General features: G+C 42.7%; 1 protein-coding gene across 2 annotated transcripts in view; it reads left to right on the forward strand.

Moving 5' to 3' along the window:
- The window catches only part of RELL1 (RELT like 1), a 60,735-nt gene extending 46,765 nt beyond the window's left edge, over window positions 1–13,970 (forward strand). For both annotated transcript variants that reach the window (XM_005608836.4, XM_014738725.3), the window contains one exon: window positions 11,926–13,970. In XM_005608836.4, the coding sequence (XP_005608893.1) occupies window positions 11,926–11,931 (6 nt within the window). In that variant the 3' untranslated portion in view covers window positions 11,932–13,970. The remainder of the gene's footprint in view (window positions 1–11,925) is intronic.
- Window positions 13,971–18,798: the final 4,828 nt, after the last annotated feature.

Consider the following 18,798-nt stretch of genomic DNA (forward strand, 5'->3'; position numbering starts at 1 on the left):
CCCACAACGAAGAATACACAACTATGTACCAGGGGGCTTTGGGGAGAAAAAGGAAAAAATAAAATCTTTAGAAAAAAAAAAAAAAAAAAGAAAGGGGTTGCGTTTTCCGAGTCTTCCGCTAGTAGTTAATTTTGAAATTAAAAATAAAATTTTTATTATGGAAATTTTCAAACTCAAAAGTAGAGAGAATAATATCATGAATGCTCGTGAGCCATGGAGTAATTTAATTGTAATACCTACTGTGTATTGAGCATTTACTATGTACCTGGGATGCTTTGAAAGGCATGTTCTACTTATTAACAGATTTAATCCTCACAAACAGCATTAGGTAGGTGCTAATTAGTACCCCATTTGCAGGTGAAAATCTTAAGCACAGAGAGTTTAAGTAACTTGTTTAGAGTTACCAGCAAGAAGGTAGTGGAGTTTAGATTCCAGCGCAGACAGCCTGGCTTCTGGAGTCTCAGACTTCGTCACTCAGCTGGGTCCAGGGAAAGCAGGTCCCGTGGTTAGAGCCTGCTGGGGCTAGGATCTGCTGAGTGACGATGTTGGACAACACCAACAGAGAACGCGCTCTGAAAGAGGAGGGAAGGGAATATTCATTGACATTTAAAAAAATTAGGGATCCATTAAAAGTTTTCTTGCTAGATTTCTTATATTTCTCATCCCCAAAAAGAGTATGTTTGGGGTATTTACCAAGACTAAATCCGGAAATTTTTCCCTCTAGGCCTAGATCTGTGGTTCTGGACTGAATTGACAGATTTTCCGGAAAATGTGGCGAATACAATAGGACAGGAGTCTTTTACACAGTCTAAAACAATTTTGAGAGTTGTATTTCTTCCTGAAAAATGTTTTTGTTTAAATTTGGATTTTTAGCCAAGTTCTTTTACTGGAATGCCTTGTTTTACTGTAGAATCGATTGAGATATTCAGATGCAAATGCCTATCTACTCATTGGTTGGGTTTCTTTATTTTTTTTCAGTTAAGCGGTTGATACTAGAAACTAGACGATGTTCTAAATAGAGCGTTATCAAGACTGGGGAGGATTTCTCGTGCTCTCTTCTCGTTTTAAAAAGCACAATCAGTTGCTTGGCATCTCCTCCTCCCTTATTCTTTTCCTTGGCCTGAGTTCTTTTTTGTAGCTAGATCTCGTTTGCCCACTGCCTGATTTATTTTGGCAATGGAGTTAAAATGGTTTCTTTTTTCCACAGAAAATGTGTTTTGATTTCTTCTTAGAAGAATAAGCTTTTGTTCTTCAAAGTTAAATAAATCAAATTGCTTTCAGCCTCCAAATGCCAGTGCCTTGTCTTCATTATCACTGGTCCTTTCGCTTTTTAAAAATGATACTGTTGTAAGCATTCTGCATAGCTTGTTTCTGAAGTATATGCTCCTTTTTCCATATTTATGGTAGTATCTTATTGAAAATATTGATTTGGTAAGTTTACATAACAATATTTTTTATCAAACCAAAAATTCACAACATTAGACATCTCTTTATTTTAAATTGTTTTATTATTGAAACTATTAATTCTTAAGTACTTTATTTTAGTGATTAACAGCTGAGTTTTAAACTACTTAGGTTTAATTTTAACTGTGCCACTAACTACCAATGGTTTTAGGCAAGTTGCTGAACTCTCCAGGCCTCAGGGTCTTCATCTTTAAAATCGGGTTTTGTCTGGACTTAAATGACATAATGTGTGTGTAGAGTTCTTAAGTCAGTCCCTGGCACAGAGTTAGTATTTACTAAATATTCACTATTATCAGTAATTTTCATCCCATTCTCAGTGCCTTAGTTATTTATTAACCCATGTCTCAAGCATCAACTTCAGGTACCATGAATTCCTTTTTACTTCTTAAGAACATAGAGCTTTGGACTCTTGTGACATCCCTGAAATAGATATTTGGCAAGTCCCTTAGGAATTCGGGCTATTTTCTTGTTTGTGTTAACCATTCCTCTCTTGCTGGAGGTGGAGTCAGAATTAGTTACAAGGCCATTGAAACGTTGTGCTGATTTGAGTTCTTTTCATTGTGAAGATCAGAGGATGCTTTCCATGAAGAGACAGTGTGGACCGGGAAGTTTCTGCGCTTTGCTGAGCCTCTGCTGCGCTGGGGCTCCACTCAGGGATAAAGTCTCCTTTTTTCCAGGACTGTTTCATGGAATGTGCTCCTTCCCTCCTGAGCATCGTGGCCAATCACAAGGTCAGCTTTCCTGACCTTTGGCGCCTTCATCTCCTCCTCTAACAAAGAGGAAAGGCAAGCTTTTCTCCTTACTCTGTGCCAAGCTGTGTAGTGGAGGGTCCCTGTGGGGGTCCCCCTGAAGCTGTGTGGCTTTCTCTGCAGTCCTCTGCAGCACACTTCTTATCTTAACTCCAGGGAAGGAGAGGAAGTGCCACGAGTTAGTTAATTGTTTTCTCCATAGCTTATATTTTTTTCAGGGCAAAATTCATATTTTCTAAAATGCAAAAGGATCTCAGATTTGATGGAAGCCCCTTAATTTGATTCACTGGCCATAAAGGTTCCATGGTAGGTAAATTTATAAAAAGAAACTCACCTTGAATAGGCGTGGATAGGACCACCGGGCTTGATTTTCAATCACTGAACACATTTCTAAGGGGTAAAAACAGTACTTTGTCGGAGACCTGTGTTGTTTTTATGTGGAAGACCAATCCCATTGAGTCCACCTTAAATATGGAGGTAGAGGAAGGTTTATGTCTGTTCAGGACCGTTCAGTGGCTGTGCAAAGAACAGGCAGGTACAACCGGCCAGATGAGGAGAAAAGCTGAGTGAGGGATAGAAATTTAAATGCAGCCTTGTGAGTTATGGATAATACTCTCTCCTTGTACAGATGAACATGAGGAATTAATTTTCCCCAGATCCCTGGGCTAGGTGGTGAGAGGGCTTGGATGGGAAGAAATCCACATTTTGGAGCTAACGTGCTCGCTGGTTTTGGAGTTCAAGGGAGCTTTCCTTTCTCCAATGGGAAAAAAAATCCTGCTGCACCTCAGCCCGTAGCTCACAGTAGTGATCATTTCAACATTATCAGCCTCCACCATGCATGGCCTCCTGTGTCTCCTGTGGGGACCCTCTGATGTCATTTGGCTGTTAGAGCTGTACCTGGGTCAGGTCCAGGTTTGTGATATACCACCATGCCCTGGGACTTTGGGGGAAAAAAGAAGAAAAAAAAGAGGAAGATAGGCAACAGATGTTAGCTCAGAGCAAATCTTTCCCTGAAAAAAAAAAAAAAAAAAAAAAAAGGAAGGCAAAGAAAGCTTGATTGTTCTGGATTAAAAAAATTTTAAAAAAAAGGAAGTGCCTTATCTACACCCCTTCTCTGCCACCACACGCATGTCTGCCAGTCCCCTTCCCAAGAGGAAACCACATTTATCGCTGTCCTCTATATCCTTTCAGGATTGTTCTAGGCATGGGCATGCTTATATAACATATATATGTGCATGCAGCCCCCTCTTTGGCCCTTCTACAAATAAGAGCATAGATACTTGTCTACACCTTACTTTCTGTTGAAATTGGTGACTAATAGGTTTTGTGGACTATTGAGTTTTTAACTCTCCCACGTTGATTGAGCCGTGAGGAGTGAAAATGCTGGGCGCATTTTGAAAGTCATATGCCCTATTTGTTCTTTGTTGTTGGGAAAAGCTCCAGTGCATTTAAGGACATAATCTGGGAGTTTTGGGTGGACCTAAAAACGTATTTCGCTGTCATCAACTATGATGTTCCTTAAGTTTTTCTTCCACAGCCTTGCTCTGTATACAGAAGAGATTGAAATATATTTGTCACTATTCTCAGAATTTAGACACCATCAGGGACCAGAGGTTTTTGTTTTGTTTTGTTTTGAATTTCCACCAAAGCAAGCTATCTCCTCCCTTCCTGTATCTCCCTAGGCAGGGTCTGCTCCAGGGCCCCCCTCCCTATTTTTGACCGGAACTTGACCTGCTGACCCCTCAGAGAGCTTATCTCTTCTCCCCCTGTAGCCCTGTCAGCCCTCTGACAAAACTTGAGAAGGGCGGGCTGCGACATCTGCCCTTTCACCGTAGAAACTGCAGCTTTGGAGGCTCCAGGAGACTGAAGGAATGAAAGAGACCTGCGGGGCCTCGAGGGCGGCAGAAAATGAAATCCTTGATTCTGAGACATTTTTGTGTCGAACCAGAAAGAACAGGGAATTAATATTTATAACTAGGATTTTTATTTTTCTTAATTTGTAATCTCTACTCACATTAAATAGCTTAAGTAAATAATAGTGTGTATTTGTCATAGTAACAGGATGTAGGATGCTGTTGTAACTCCACAGTGTAGATTCTGTAATCGGACTGTGCTCAAGTCCTGGTCTGTCACTTTTTAGCTGTGTAATCTTGGACAGTTACTTAGCCTCTCATACCTCATCTTCTCCATCTGTAAAGGGAGGATAATAATAATAATACCACCTACCTCATAGGGTTGTTGTCCCCTGGTGCTTAGTAAGTGCTAAATGGGCAAATGCTAGGTGTTATTATTGCTGTATTCTATCAGGCAAGCCCTGTTTAAATACTTAGCAAATAAAAGTCTGATAAATTGATGATTTTGATATTTTGTAATTTTCCTGAGGCCCAGAGAGGCCAGGTTAGACATAACCTATTAGGTGTTGTAGTTTTGTTCATTTGAGATTCGGGTAGAGGCTCACTGATGGCCGGTTACCTGAACTCGAGTTCATAGGCCAATAGGCAGGCAGTGTCTAACTTGTTTGGTTTTTCTTATTAGAAAGAAGTGGTACTATTCAGAGTAATAAGTTATTCTACCTGTAGCTTAGTGTAGACATTGAATCATAGGTGTGTTGAGACAGTTGTTGCTGAACCAGGTTCGTTTTGCCCATCACATAAAATGCCAATCACTGAGACGATGAGTTTGCAGCAGAGAAAGGGTTTATTCACAAGGCAGCCAAGTGAGGAGATGAGAACAAATCTCAAATCCGCCTCTCCAAAAAATGGAGATTGGGGCTATTTATGGGGAAAAGGGGCAGAGTGGTCTGGAGTGTGGGGATAGATAGCTGGAAGTAGGGAGTCATAAGGTAATTGACGATCTGCACAAGCGTACTCAAGCTTCATGGCTCTTCATGGGACCCATGTTCACAAAATGGTGGCGTTAGCATGATCTGAGGGTAGAGTTTTTAGTTCCCTGACATTGTGAGGTCACCTATCAGACACCTGTGCAGGCCCAGTTGGTGGGTTGGTGGTCTTGACCTCATAGTTCCTGAGAAACAACTCAAGCACCTGTTACCATGGTGACCCAAGTGTCAGAGAGATGTCTTTGAGGAACCTAGTGGGAGGTGGAGAATATATTGCCTATCTGCATGACTTTTAAAAGTAACCAGTGCAGCTAACAATGAACGGGAGAACAACTAAAAACTACAGTTAATAATTGCCACAAAAAACTTTTGTTACTAGCTACCTAATCATCAGTGGCTAATTGTCTACTGGTTTCACTAATAGGGAATGACTAAATTGCATTTAAATAATTCCCAGATGAGAAAAGAAAGTTGTTCACTGTTGATATGAAAAAGCTAAAAATTTAATTATTAAACTCCCTCCCAGATTAGGGCTTGTAATGTGCCAGTGTATGATATAGTGATTTATAATAAGAATATATATTTGGTCTTCCTCCTGCTTGGGGCACAGAGCTCCTAAAACCCTTGGAATTTCCTAGGCGAGGAGAGAGCCAAAAAGGTGTCTTTTGTTATGTTAATGAGGTGAATTATGGAAAGACCTTAGGTCCCCAAGGGGTGGGGGCTGATTGCCGGGGAGGAGCCAACCATGAGATTAGAGGGTTGGGACTTTCAGTCCCACATTCCTGACCTCCAAGGAGGGGACAGAGGCTAGAGATTGAGTTCAATCGCCAATGGCCAGTGATTTGATCAATGATGCCTAAGTAATGGAACCTCCATGAAAAGCCCAAAGGATGGGGTTCAGAGAGCTTCCAGGTTGGTGAACCAGAACGCTACCATGTGCTCCTGTGCCAGACCCCAAACTCCAGGAGGACAGAAGCTCCTTTGTTCGGGACCTTGCCCAAGTTTCTCTTCATCTGGCTGTTGATTCCTATCCTTTAATATCCTTTATAATAAACCGGTAATCTAGTGAGTAAACTGGTTTCCTGAATCCTCTGAGCTGCTCTAGCAAATTAATTGAACCCAAGGAGGGGATCGTGGGAATGTCTGGTTTCTAGCCAGTCGGTTGGAAGTACAGGTAACAACCTGGATTTAGGATTGGCGTCTGAAGTGGAGGGCAGCCCACTGTGGGACTGAGTCCTCAACCTGTGGAATCTGATGCTATCTGTAGGTAGATAGTGTGAGAATTGAGTTGAATTGTAGGGCACCCTGGTGGTGTCAGAGAACTGCTTGATGGTGTGGGGGAACCTCCTCACACCCCTACCTCTTTATGCTACATCCAGACACACACACACACACGCACACACACACCGGAATTGGGTGCAGAACCTTTATAATGTATGGAAGATACAATGGTCAATAAATATGAAAAATGCCCAACCTTACTAATAGTCAAATAAACAAACTAAAATAAGGAGAGCACTTTTTGCTTTTCCATTGGCAAAGATAAATGTTAACACTAGCAGGATGATATAACTTACATCCAAAATGAGATTCTTCTGAGAGTAAAAGGGAACACACCATAATGATTCATATTTAATCACAGAATAAACATATAAACTGAGGCGGCTGGCCCGGTGGTGCAGAGGTTAAGTTCGTGTGCTCCACTTTGGCCGCCTAGGTTCGCTGGTTTGGATCCCGGATGCAGACCTATGCACCGCTTGGCAAGCCATGCTGTGGCAGGCATCCCACATATAAAGTAGAGGAAGATGGGCATGGATGTTAGCTCAGGGCCAGTCTTCCTCAGCAAAAAGAGGAGGATTGGCAGCAGATGTTAGCTTAGGGCTAATCTTCCTCAAAAATAAATAAATAAAATAATTAAAAAAAACATAAACTGAGACCTCCTGGGCAAACTGGTCCCTATGGTCTCCCTGGTTAGTGCCCAGTGTTGAGGGGTGAAGGGAGATGAGCATTGCCACATACCTAGGCGACAAGGCTACAGTAGAGTTATATGTACTCTATGTACTATGTACTATGTACAGTAGAGTTATATATACAGACACAGAGCATCCACTCTATGTTACTAGATGAAAAAGCAAGTTGTAAAATATTCCAGTTTTGTTTAAGAAATGACCCGCCACATATCTCATTTTGTCTTGGGCTGAAGCTGGTTGTTTAAACTTCCTTCTCTACAAGCTCCAAGCTCTCTGAGGGTTTGGACTGTGTCTTCTCACCTTTTGATGTGCCCTCAGGTGGTGCTTTGTACATAGTTGGCCCTCAGTCAATCCTTAACAGGTGTGATCATAGCTTAGTCATCTGGTCACTAAAATTGACCTCTGCAGATTAGCTGAATTCTGGTTCCAAACTATTACAAAATAAGTTAAAAAATGATTCTGTAATTCAAAAATATTCTAGTTCAGATTGAGTTCCTGAGATTTTTTAAATTAATATCTCTGGCTTTAACTGATTCTGTCATATCTGTTTCCTCCTCCATTTCTTTGATGTGGTTTTTGGCCTCAGCTGACTTTGTAGTGTTTGCAGGGTTTGCCCTTTGGAAGGGAAGGTAATTCTTGGAGTTCATATCAGTTCACAAACCTTGGTGCTGGGTTTTACCTCATGGCTTAAACCTTTATATGTGCATTAATCAACTGGGCATCTTGTAAGAAAGCTGAGTCCTGGGCTCCAACCCCATAGGGTCTGATTTAGTAGGTCATAAGTGAAACCCAGGGCATCAGCAGTGTTTAATAATCTTTGAGCCAATTCTAGAGCAGGGGCAACTGATCATCCTAAGAAACACTGACTTAGAGACTGCATGGATTAGCCGAGATTAGCATGGATCTGTTCTGCTTTCTAAACATACATGGGGCCTTTATTAAAATAGGAAGGTATTAATATTAATTTATAAAATTTAACACACTATTTAGACCTGAGCAACATTTAAAAGACTACAAACACCAAGTGCCTTCTGATATCTTCCTGTGAATCTACATCCGCCAAGATGTGCAGGTAGTCCTGTTTCAAGACCATAGTGTCACCTTTTCAGTGACTAGCACCTGTGAGCACATACCCACAGAGTGTTGACTAGAGCCTGGTACAAGATAATCCTCTAAGAAGTCTGAGTCCTGCGGGATCACAGATTACTGGATCTGTGGATCTGAAGGATCTGAAGGATCACCTGCATGTAACTCCAGGACTCAAGTATGAGTATACTATCGAAACGTTAACTCTGTTTCTCTAAACAGCTTTCCCCATTTATTTTATTTAAAAGTGTTCTAGAAAATTCTTAATCCAGCTAAGTGATTCTGTAGCCTTGTATCTATTCAATTTCATATAGGTGCACTTTTGATCTTCTCAGGGATGGGGCCCCTTTTAGAGTATAGGTTTTTAGGATCATTTAATTGTTCCTGTGTAGCTGCAAGGACTTCCCCAGGCAGTGGCCCTGCCAGCGTTTCTAGTTTCTGCATTTCCCTTCTGTTGCCCCCACACAGGTGAGGAGCCTAGAAGTGAGGGAACCAGAAGATCTCAGTGATGTCATCCATGTCTGCGTGGTGAATGGTGTGCCAGTGCAGCGTGGGGAGGACTGTGTGGGCTTCCACGTCTGACGGCCTGGGGTGGAATTGCTGCTTTTAACATTAATAATTGCATGGCCTTGGGCAAGTTATTGAACCTGTAAGCCCGTTTCCTCCTATGAAAATGGGAATCGTCATTGACTCATTCGATCATTGGAAAGATTAAGATAATGAATCTAGAGTGCTTAGTGCGGCAGTGCCTGGCAAAGAGAAAGCATTCTGTAGATGTCAATTACTGTTGTTATTAATCAGATAGTCTTTTTCTTCCTTAACACACTGTGCTTTGAGGTCTTAATGTTCACTGTCCGTGAATCTATTTAGGTTGCTAGTGTCTTAAAACATGTTTCTAGTTTTTAAAGGGACCCAATCCTTTTTTCTAGAGAATCTTTTTTAACAAGGGACATATACGTTCTCATTAAAGATACAGTGTGGCTTCTGTGGAACCGTAACATAATAATGGAATTATGGCTTTGTCTTTATAATTAGAATTGTGTAGTAAGCGATAAACTCTAAAGAAAAAGATGACCTCTTCTTTCTTTACAGATGAATCTTTTCTGAGGTTCTTAATTTCTCTCCATCAGTCTGTTTTATGAGGGAAGTGGTCACACTTGGGATTTCTGAATCGTCTTTTCAGTGTAAGGAAATTTTCCTTAATTTCTTCCAGCTTGAGCACTTGCTTGTGTAAGACTGTAATCACCAAATTTTCCCCCAAGAGAGAGAAGTCAGGCTTGTTAAGTCTGGTGGGGTCCCCTGGGCATGGGAACTGAGAGTAATGGGTGGGTGGAGCGTCTTCTTTCCCTCCCGTTCACTGCTGTCAGCCTTTCCTAGCATCTGCGCCAGCCCACTCATGGTTTCTGACTGCTGTATGACCAGATGGAAGGCATCTTTTAACATTGATGTGCTGTGGTAAAGAAATACTATTTTAAAGTGTGTGTTTGCTTATCAATGTGGATATATTCACAACTGTAGAGTGAAATGAGAAGAATTTTAACATGTGAAAGTGCATCATGGCACAGTCCCAGAAAGGCCGCACGGTTGGAAATTTACAAGCCTTCGAGCGTGCGGTGTCTTCTTTCCCCTAGACTGTCATTCTGATTAGACAGGTATTTACCTGAAAATTGATCACTGCTGTGCTGGTCAAGTGCTGCCTTGAATAAATGTGTGTTTGTGAAGACAGAGAACCCAGAACTGCAAGTCAGTGCTGGGTCACTTTTAAAAAGTTGAACTTTCCTTTTTTTTTTGCTTAGTTTCTGGTATTAGTAGGGAGGCCTTTAAGCAGCAGTCTGTATTTTTCACTTCCTCTCTCAAAGATGCTGCGTACGGTGCAGTTTTAATCAGCCTCAGGAGGCAGCTCTTGAAGAAGGCCAGTGTGGTCGTTGAGGGCAGAGAACTGGATGATGGTAATGATGCTAATAGCTCACCGCTGGGCGTGTGCTGACCGCATGGCCCTGTATTAAGCATTGTTCATATATCATCTTATGTGAAACCCTCAACAACCCTTTGAAGGAATGCTACAGAGAGGGCCGAGGTTCAGCAGCTAGTCCTAGGGGTCTGCATTTGAATCCAGGCCTGCTGCTCCAGACCCCTCCTAGCCCAGCCCTTGCTTGGCCTTGCATGCCCACTCCTTAAAGTGGGTCAAATCTGTGCAAAGAACTCCAAATGGAAAGTTGTCCTACACGAGAAAGAAAACTCTTACTGTGATGAAACATTACATTCTAGGCCTGACGTCCCTCGCCCTTGACCTTCTTGTTTTCCTTGATGCAAAAAAGTCTACGTCTAAGGGAGCAGGTGATAAAAAGAGGATGTATAAAAATAGTTGAATACCTATTTTCTAGAAAGTGGCCTAGTTTGAAGTTTTACTGAGAAAATTCTCTCTTATATTTTACTTTTTTTCTTTTAGGACCATTTTTCTATTTCTCCACCTCTGGCCTTTCTACTTGTTTCTCTTCTAGCATTTTCCATCTTCATTGGCTCTCAAATGATGTGTTTCCGGACCTGATTTTATTCAGCTTTACAGTTCAATCCATAGTTCAGCTGCCCTAGGTTGTAGCAATGCAATGCAGGGAATTACTTCTTCCATTTATAATTAATAACTCCATTCATGCTGTTTAAGGGGACAGTGTTTTTCCTTTTTATCTAAGGGGATAAGGGTCCTTTTCTCAACCCATTTAGTTTGGGAAATCTCTCTCTTTTTCTTTCTCTCTTGCTCTCCATAACCACAATGAGTATTATAAATGACAGAATGACAGAAAAGGATAATATGGATAATATGAGAACACATATCTTATAGGATAAGCTGTAAAATAAGTACAAAGTAATACTTAAATTAAGACATCTCTATTGACTTCTTGCTGTTTCTTCATATTTCTGCAGGTTGACTTCATCTCTGTTTTTGTTTAGCATTTATGGGCAAACACAATTGGCAGACCAGAGGATGATTTGTTCCTTAACCTGGTGTAGGTTGGCCTGCCTGGTGTGGATGTTTCAACGTACACAGGCAGCTCTAGAATTTTAGTCCTGTCCTGGGGTATCCCAGTCTTCAAAAGGGGAAAGTGAAAGGGTACATCATTGTCTGTCACTTAGATGAGACACTTGTAGAGAAAACCCTTTGGAAAGTAGAAACTCTTTTACAAGTTTGTAATGTAAATATAGACGTTGCCAAGGGCCAATTGTTGGAAGAATTTAGAAATACAATACAGAGGCCTCAAGGTACAATGAAGACCTGAGGTTGTTTCATCATCGTGTTCTTACCTGCCTGGGGAAATCCCGCCAGGCTGACCTGTGTGCTCAGTAGAGACCCAGAGTTAACTCTCTTTGGTGTGGCTTGGGAAAGATACCTTACCTGAGACCTATAAGATTCCTGGTGACTGAGTATGTTCACCTGCTGCTCATTACTTGACAGACTGTGGCTGAAGAGTTAACTCATTCCCAAGAAGTGATAATGACTCAGAAGGGAATGTCCAGCAGTCACCTTAGAAACGTCTGTTAAAACAGGCTGTTACCCTTAGTCTACTGTGGTTCTCAAATTCTATTCTTTCCTGGTTTATAAAACCTTGATAATGAGGTCCATTTGAAATTGTAGTACTTAAATTTCTTTAGACTGAATTCTAGAAGAGATATCTAATGGGGGAAGGAATGTGGTGGGATGGGGTGAGACAAGGTGAGGATGGCTTACAATTCCTCTGTGTTTTCAAATATTCAGGCAGATTAATCTGTGACCTGATGTTTACGTTCTGTAAAGGTTTACCTTTTTTGTTTTCTCTTGCAGGAGTGACTTTATTTGAAGAGTTCTGAGAGACTGAAAACCTAGGAGATCTGAAGTTGCTTAGGGAATATTTTTTTAATCTTTTATACAGTTTTCATCGTGGAGTCTGCAGGCATGTGGATAAAAGCTAAAAGGGAATATGGTTGCTATGCTGGATACAGAATTCAGTTTGCTTTGAGAAAAGTTTTGGTTTAAAAAGTCTGATGAAAAATTTGTCCCATTTTCAGGGAAGAAAAGAGTTCATTTTTTTTATCTTCCCAACCTCTGCCCCTCCAATCCCCCATCCCCGGCCTTGGTGAACACACTGCGGTTTTTCCAGTACGATCAGCACGTACAGTGGAACTATTCCTGTACAGTCTGAGCTGATGCTCGAGGGTGTGCGTGTGCACACACACACGTGTGCACACTTACTTCTGTGCTCCCAGCCTTTACATTCTGTTTTGCTACTGATTCTAAGACGATCCTGTTATAGTTTGACTGTTACGAAGGATAGAAGATGAGTCATTGGTTGTGAAAGCTCCCTGAAGATAATCTAGTCTAATCCCGAGAAATTCATCCTCCCGGAGGTCATGGAGTCGGATGGAACCAGATGCTAGACTTTGGATTCTGAGACCAAGAATTCAGCGTTGACTTCTGCTACCACCGTGCCACTCCTAGGTCACTCATGAAATATTGGTTTTTTTAAATTTGGGGTAACCAATTCTTATTTAGTCCATTGAATAAAGAGGAAAAATGGTTTAAAATCACTAAAACAAACAAACAAAACCCAAAATTCTTGTTTTGACAACCCCAGGCCAAAACGAAACCAAAAAAACTCACTTCTGGTGCAAGCTGGGCCTGCACCCTCCCCTGATGTGTTTTCTTTGCTGTACTTGCTGCTTTCCATCTTGTAACTAATGTGACTAAAAGATTCTTGGTGGTTACTTTACCCTGCAGGCCTGGAAATTTTCTTTTATCTTTACAGTTAACAAAACCCCTGAAGGAACCCGGAGGCAAAGATAGTACAGGGATGGTAGGTCTGGGCCGGGGGTAGGGATCCAGGTTCAGGGAGATCTTCTGCCTGTGTCAGCGTGGGTGTGGGGCCTTGGGTGCTTCTCTCATTTCACAGAGAAAAAAGTCCATTTCTCATTTGACTCCCCAAAGATGATTCCCATAAAAATGTATTTTAAAGTATTTGCTGTAAATACACTCATTCCATTCTGTTTCTGGCATCAAACTAAAAGTGTCTAACCTTTTGAATGGATGGTAGCTTCAATTTCATGTGAATTTTTACTGACAACTAATTAAAAGGTGTATGTGTGTCCATATATACGCACAGTAGACTAGAGGAAGTCAGTATGGAAATAAGTTTCACTGAGGTCCAGGAAATAGCAATATAGGAATTTTTTGGGTGTGTGTTAGTGTAAATAATGTATGTGTGGTCTAGACTGAGTTTTAGTTAAAAACCAAAAAAAAGCACTATTTTTTGCTTTAAAAATACTATACCCTCACAACGGTGAGGGAAAACAATGTAAGATATTCTTCAGCTTTAATTATTTTTTAATTTTATTCGGGTCAGAGCACTTTTTTTATAGCAATACGACAGGCAGGAGAATACTGAAAAATATTTAAAATTGTATTTATACTAAGAGTACGTTTTAAATATTTTCTAATACTTGAGCAGTTTTTGTCTGGCTGGCTCCCAAATATGCCAAAAGTTAAGCATTCAATATTTTCAACACAAACGCTTTGTACTGGTTTATATCGTCTAACGAGAATTCTTAAGTGTTCCCAAAGCACCTGATGTTTACAGGTATTGTGTTTTTCCTCCTTTTTTAGAAGGATTGGGGATCCACAACAAACTTCCTATATAAAACACTAATGACGGACTAACTTCTGGTGTAATCAATCAGTTGGCTACCCCCTTGATGTAAAAATTTGTAAAGGAAATTTTTGACCATTTTGAGCGTCAAATGTCTTTTTAACTGTCTGATTTGTACTTTTACGACTTTTGTACTACCAAAGCAGAGTTAAAAATAAAAATGTTAAACACTGTTGTTTTTGGATGATCCAATTGTTCATGCCTTGTGTACTGAAAATGCGATTGCGGTAGTATAATTTACTGAGCTTAATATTACAGTGCCTAATTTCTTAGAAGAGTTACAAACGTGGTAGAGAGTGTTCCTGTATATCCTTCAGCCTATTTCCCCTCATGTTAGCATCTTACATAATCTCAGGACAATGACCAAACCAAGAAGTTGACATTGGTACAGTACTACTAATGAAGGCACAACTTTATTCGAATCTCACCACTTGTCCCACTAATCTCCTTTTTCTGTTCTAGAATCCTCCATTGCATTTAGTTGTTGGGTCTCCTTAGTTTTCTCTGATCTGTGATTGTCCCTCAGTCTTTTTTTCATGATCTTGACACTTTATAGTGGACTGGTCAGTTATTTTGTAGAAAGACCTTCAACTTGTTTGCCCACTGTTTCTCCTCAGGTTTTGCATTATGAAAATGATGCAGGGAACATGATATTAATATGTATTACTGGTGACATCAACCTCGATCGTCAGTTAAGATGGCGGCCACCATGTTTCTCTTTGGTAAAGTCACTGTTTTCCCTTTGTAATTAGTGAGTATTGGAAGGGAGGTACTTGGAGATTAGGCAAACATCTTGTTTCCACTTAAACTTTCACCCATTAATTTGACCATCTATTATTAGTTTCTTAGGGCTCCTGTAACAAATTGCCACAAACTGGGTGCCTTAAAACAACAGAAATTCATCCTTTCATGGTTGAGGAGGCCAGGAGTCTGAAATCAAGGTGTGTGCAGGGTTGGTTCCTTCTGAAGTCCCCGAGGGAGAAGCGCTTCCATTCCTCTCTCCTAGCTTCTCGTGGCTGCTGGCAGCTCTCGGCATTCCTTCCTTTGCCGCGGCTTCGCTTTCTCTGCCTCTGTCTTCACGTGGCCTTCTTCCCTGCACGCGCGTGTGCCCCTGTCTGGTCCTCTTCTCAGGAGGACACTAGTCATCAGAGGTAGGGCCCGCCTTATTCCAGTATGACTTCATCTCAACTTGATTACATCTGCTGAGACCTAGTTTCCAAATAAGGTCACCTTCACAGGAACCAGGCGTCAGGACTTCAGCGCATCTTTTTAGGGGACACAGTTCGACCCACCATGCCGTCCACTGGTGGGTCTTGCCTGCAGCGTTACTACTGTGGTAGGGGCTCTTTCTATATGTAAACACGCACACCACGCGCACTACTAACCCGTGCCTTTACACACATTTTTATTTATTTCTGTATCTTTAAAACAAAAGCCTGAATTGGGACTGATGCCTCTGACGGCAGTCTAGCTCCACAGGGCTCCTCCTAATCTTCCCGCTTTCCTTATCTGAAACTTTTTCCCTACAGTGAGGAAACCTGGCTCTTATTACCTATGGTATTTTTACATATTTGTAGCCCTAGCATACATGTAAGGTAGTTTGAATAGCTACCCCTGCGAGAAACAGACTTCCCATCTGGAGCACAGTGTCTGTGTACAGTTCTTCTTGTTTTTAGCCTTACAGCATCCAGTGAAAACCCAGTTCCCCAAGCTACTTAGGTCAGCCCCTCCGCTCCCCTCCCCTTCAGCCTGCTTATGTGATCCAGTGTGAACACAGAGTCATGTGTCATTGTCTGCATTCCATCTTTCCTTCATTTCCTGGTTAAAATGTTTAAAATGTATATACAGCAAACTTCACTCTTTGTCGTGCCTCATTGGATCTTGATTTTGAATTTTCATTTTTTTTTTCCTTGAAAATAGGATGATTGATAACAGCTTATGCTAAGGAAGTGGAAAAGCTGATTTTGTAATTTTCAGTTCATGAAAACCAAGAAACCCAGAATGTAAGCCCAGGGAGGATGTTAGAAATTATCCCAAATCCCTCATTTTGTAGTTGAAAGGGGTCACTTGGGTTGACAGGGTTTGTTCTTAATTAACCAACCCTCGGTACCCTCCCTAGCACAAGTGCATGCGGAGTGGGGCTGAGTCACGGTTTGATTCAGGGCTTTCTCAGCTCGTTAGGGGGCAGTGAGCAGTTGCACATGTGGCGCCTATGGCCGTTCTGTTCTGCGTGGAGACAGAATGCCAGCCTTGCAATGCCAGCCTGAACAGTTAGTTCAGCTCCCACCCGACATGGGCAGGTCCTGGGTGAATTGCCAGGGGGACTGTCCATGGCCTTTGTATGCTCCTGCAGTTCCTTCTCAAATCGATCTTGATATCTAGGCTTCCTCCCTCTACTCTGATACAGCAGAAGGGTGAGGAACCCTCTGTTCCCTCTCATTGAGGCCAGCAGGATGTTGGGGCTTGAAAGTCAGGACCCAAGCTTCAGTGCTGGTCGCTGAGGGCTTGGTTTGTGTCAAAGAGGACTGTGTTTTGCATCTGAGGTGCTTGCCGGTTCTCTCATCCTCTGACCCTTTTGTCTGTGGGGCAGGTCGGTTCTACCCAGGGCTTCCTTTGTTCATTCCTGACTTTCCCAGGACTGTTCTTCAAGACTATTCTCAGATCTCCCTCACTGTAGCTCCAAACACCCTGAAGGGACACCTGAGACTTCTTTGTCTCCATCACTTTGTGGCTGCCCAGCCGGTGTCGCTGCCCACCCAGTTCAGCTCATGCCGGTCTCCGCCTTGCACAGAGCTGGCACTTGCCCCCTCTGCTGGCCAAATGTGAGAACTGCAGGGAGCATGGCTGCTTGACCATTTTTTTGTGATGCTGTGTCTCCAAGGGCCTGGCACAGAAAGTACTCGTTATTGTTTGCTGAATGAGTAAGTAAACAAAAGTCTACCCCTAAACATGAAAATATCATTAGCTATTTTATGAGAGTGAAAATTCAAGTTTGGGTTTTTCCTAACACATTTTCCGACCCAGCCAGTTTGTTTTTATTGTCTTTCTCATCAGAAACTCCAATTTCCTACCTGGGAGCTTGTGTCTCTGCATCCCTGGATGCTGGTAGGAATGGCTGAGTTCCATTTTGGAGGAAACTCCATGCCCTGAATTCTGTCAAGGAAGTGGTGTGACTATGAGAAGCAATGTGCCCTTGGAGAGGTAGTTGGCCTTCGCTGTTGAGCTTGGATCCTGGCTCTGCCACTCATGGCTGTGTGATACTGGAAAAATTACCCTACCTTTCTGAGCCACAATTTCCTCATCTGTAAAATGAGCTATCTCACAGGGTTTTTAAGGGTTAGAAAAATGAATGCAAAGTCCCTGTGGCTGCCACGGTCTCCAGGGCCACCTCGACTGAGGGCACTGCCATTGTAAGTGGCCGTGCTTGCTAACTCGTAAGGGTCTGTGTGCATCTGTCCACCCAAAGCTGATCAACATGGCCTGTGCAGTGGCTCAGCACACGTGGCTTGTCTGAGAGTGGAGCTGAGCCAGTAAGCTTCTTGCTCTAAAGCTGCGCCATGGAGCAGAAGAGGGTCCACGTTTTGAGGTGGTGGAAATACAGGGACAGAAGAAAGATCTGAGGAGGAAGAGGCAGCATGTGGAGGGGCAGGTGGAACTCCACCGGCCCAGCGCCTCTGCCTTCTGGGAATGATGCTCCCTCTTTTGGAGAACTCTTCTCCTCCCTCTTAGAACCCAGCCAGGTACCCTGCTCCTCTGACTGTAGCTGGACACGACCGAGGTGTGCACATGACCCATCTGTGACCTGGTGCAATGGAGCCCCTCCCGGGAATGTCTGCCACCTGGAGCTGGAGAAAGTGCTTTATTCCTCCAGGGGCTAAAGCTGTAGGCTCAGGAGCTGGCGGAGGCCGTGTTCCCTGCTGTGTGAAGGAAGCTGGTCTGAAGGAAGGAGCGGAACACACAGAAGGAAGAGCGGCACTCCTGGTTGCTTTCAAGCACCAGACTCAGTGGTCCCTGAGGCCCAGCTGCCCTTCTGAATTTTATGAACATTCCAAGGACATTTCTCTTTTGTCTTACCTAGTTTGGGTTGAATTTCTATCACTTGCAACAACAACATCAAAACTCTGTGGCCAATGCAATTATTCACAGAAAAGTAGATGAGGAGTTCCAGAGCCACATGGGGAGCGAAGCCCTAGAATCCAGCCAGCCCTACGGCTGAGATTGCCCAGCGCTGCCTCGGATGCACAGCCGGGGGGGCCTGGCCACCGTGTGGGTTCTGTTCTGAAACGCCTTGCAAACCCTCTCCCCTTTATTGCTTAGGATAACCTTCCTTCCACCATCTCTCCTTGGTTTGCCACAGGGCTCGTGATTATAGCTTCCAGAAAGGCACAGATGTGGCCTTTGGATGCCTTGGGCCATCTGTGACCTTAAACTCTTTGGACCTCAATCTTCTGACTATGGAGTGAAGATAATATGTGCCTTTTAGGGTGGCCACGAGGATCTTGGGCACGCAACGCACTTACCATAGGGCTGGTAAAGTCAGCGCTCACTCTGTGAGCTGCCCCAGAGCTGCCAAGCTCACATCCTCTTTAGTGAAATAAATGAGAGAATGATGGGAGTTTGGCTATTTGAGAGTTGGTTCTTGATGTTTCCACGACATTCTCATTGAATTCACATTCTAGGGTGGGACCCGGGGGTGGGAGGCAGGGATGAGAGTGTAGAAGGACCTACCATACCCACTGGGCCTGAGATCCCCCTGGCGACAGGTCAAACACCTTAAGTGAGAGAAGGAGTTCCTTGCCCTGAAGTTGAACGGACCCAGATCTACAAGATAAGGGGTATGTTCTCGCTGCTGGTTCAGGCTGTCACTTTATCTTATCACTCTTCATGATAAGACATGAAGGTAGTACAGCCATCCCAGGGAGTTTAAAAATAACTCCATTTCTTTTTATTTGCAAGTTAATCTAGCTGAGAAACTGGAGATAAAATGTTCTTGGAATCATAACATTATACCCAAA

The sequence above is a fragment of the Equus caballus genome, chromosome 3 (assembly GCF_041296265.1).
Source record: "Equus caballus isolate H_3958 breed thoroughbred chromosome 3, TB-T2T, whole genome shotgun sequence".
NCBI lineage: Eukaryota > Metazoa > Chordata > Mammalia > Perissodactyla > Equidae > Equus > Equus caballus.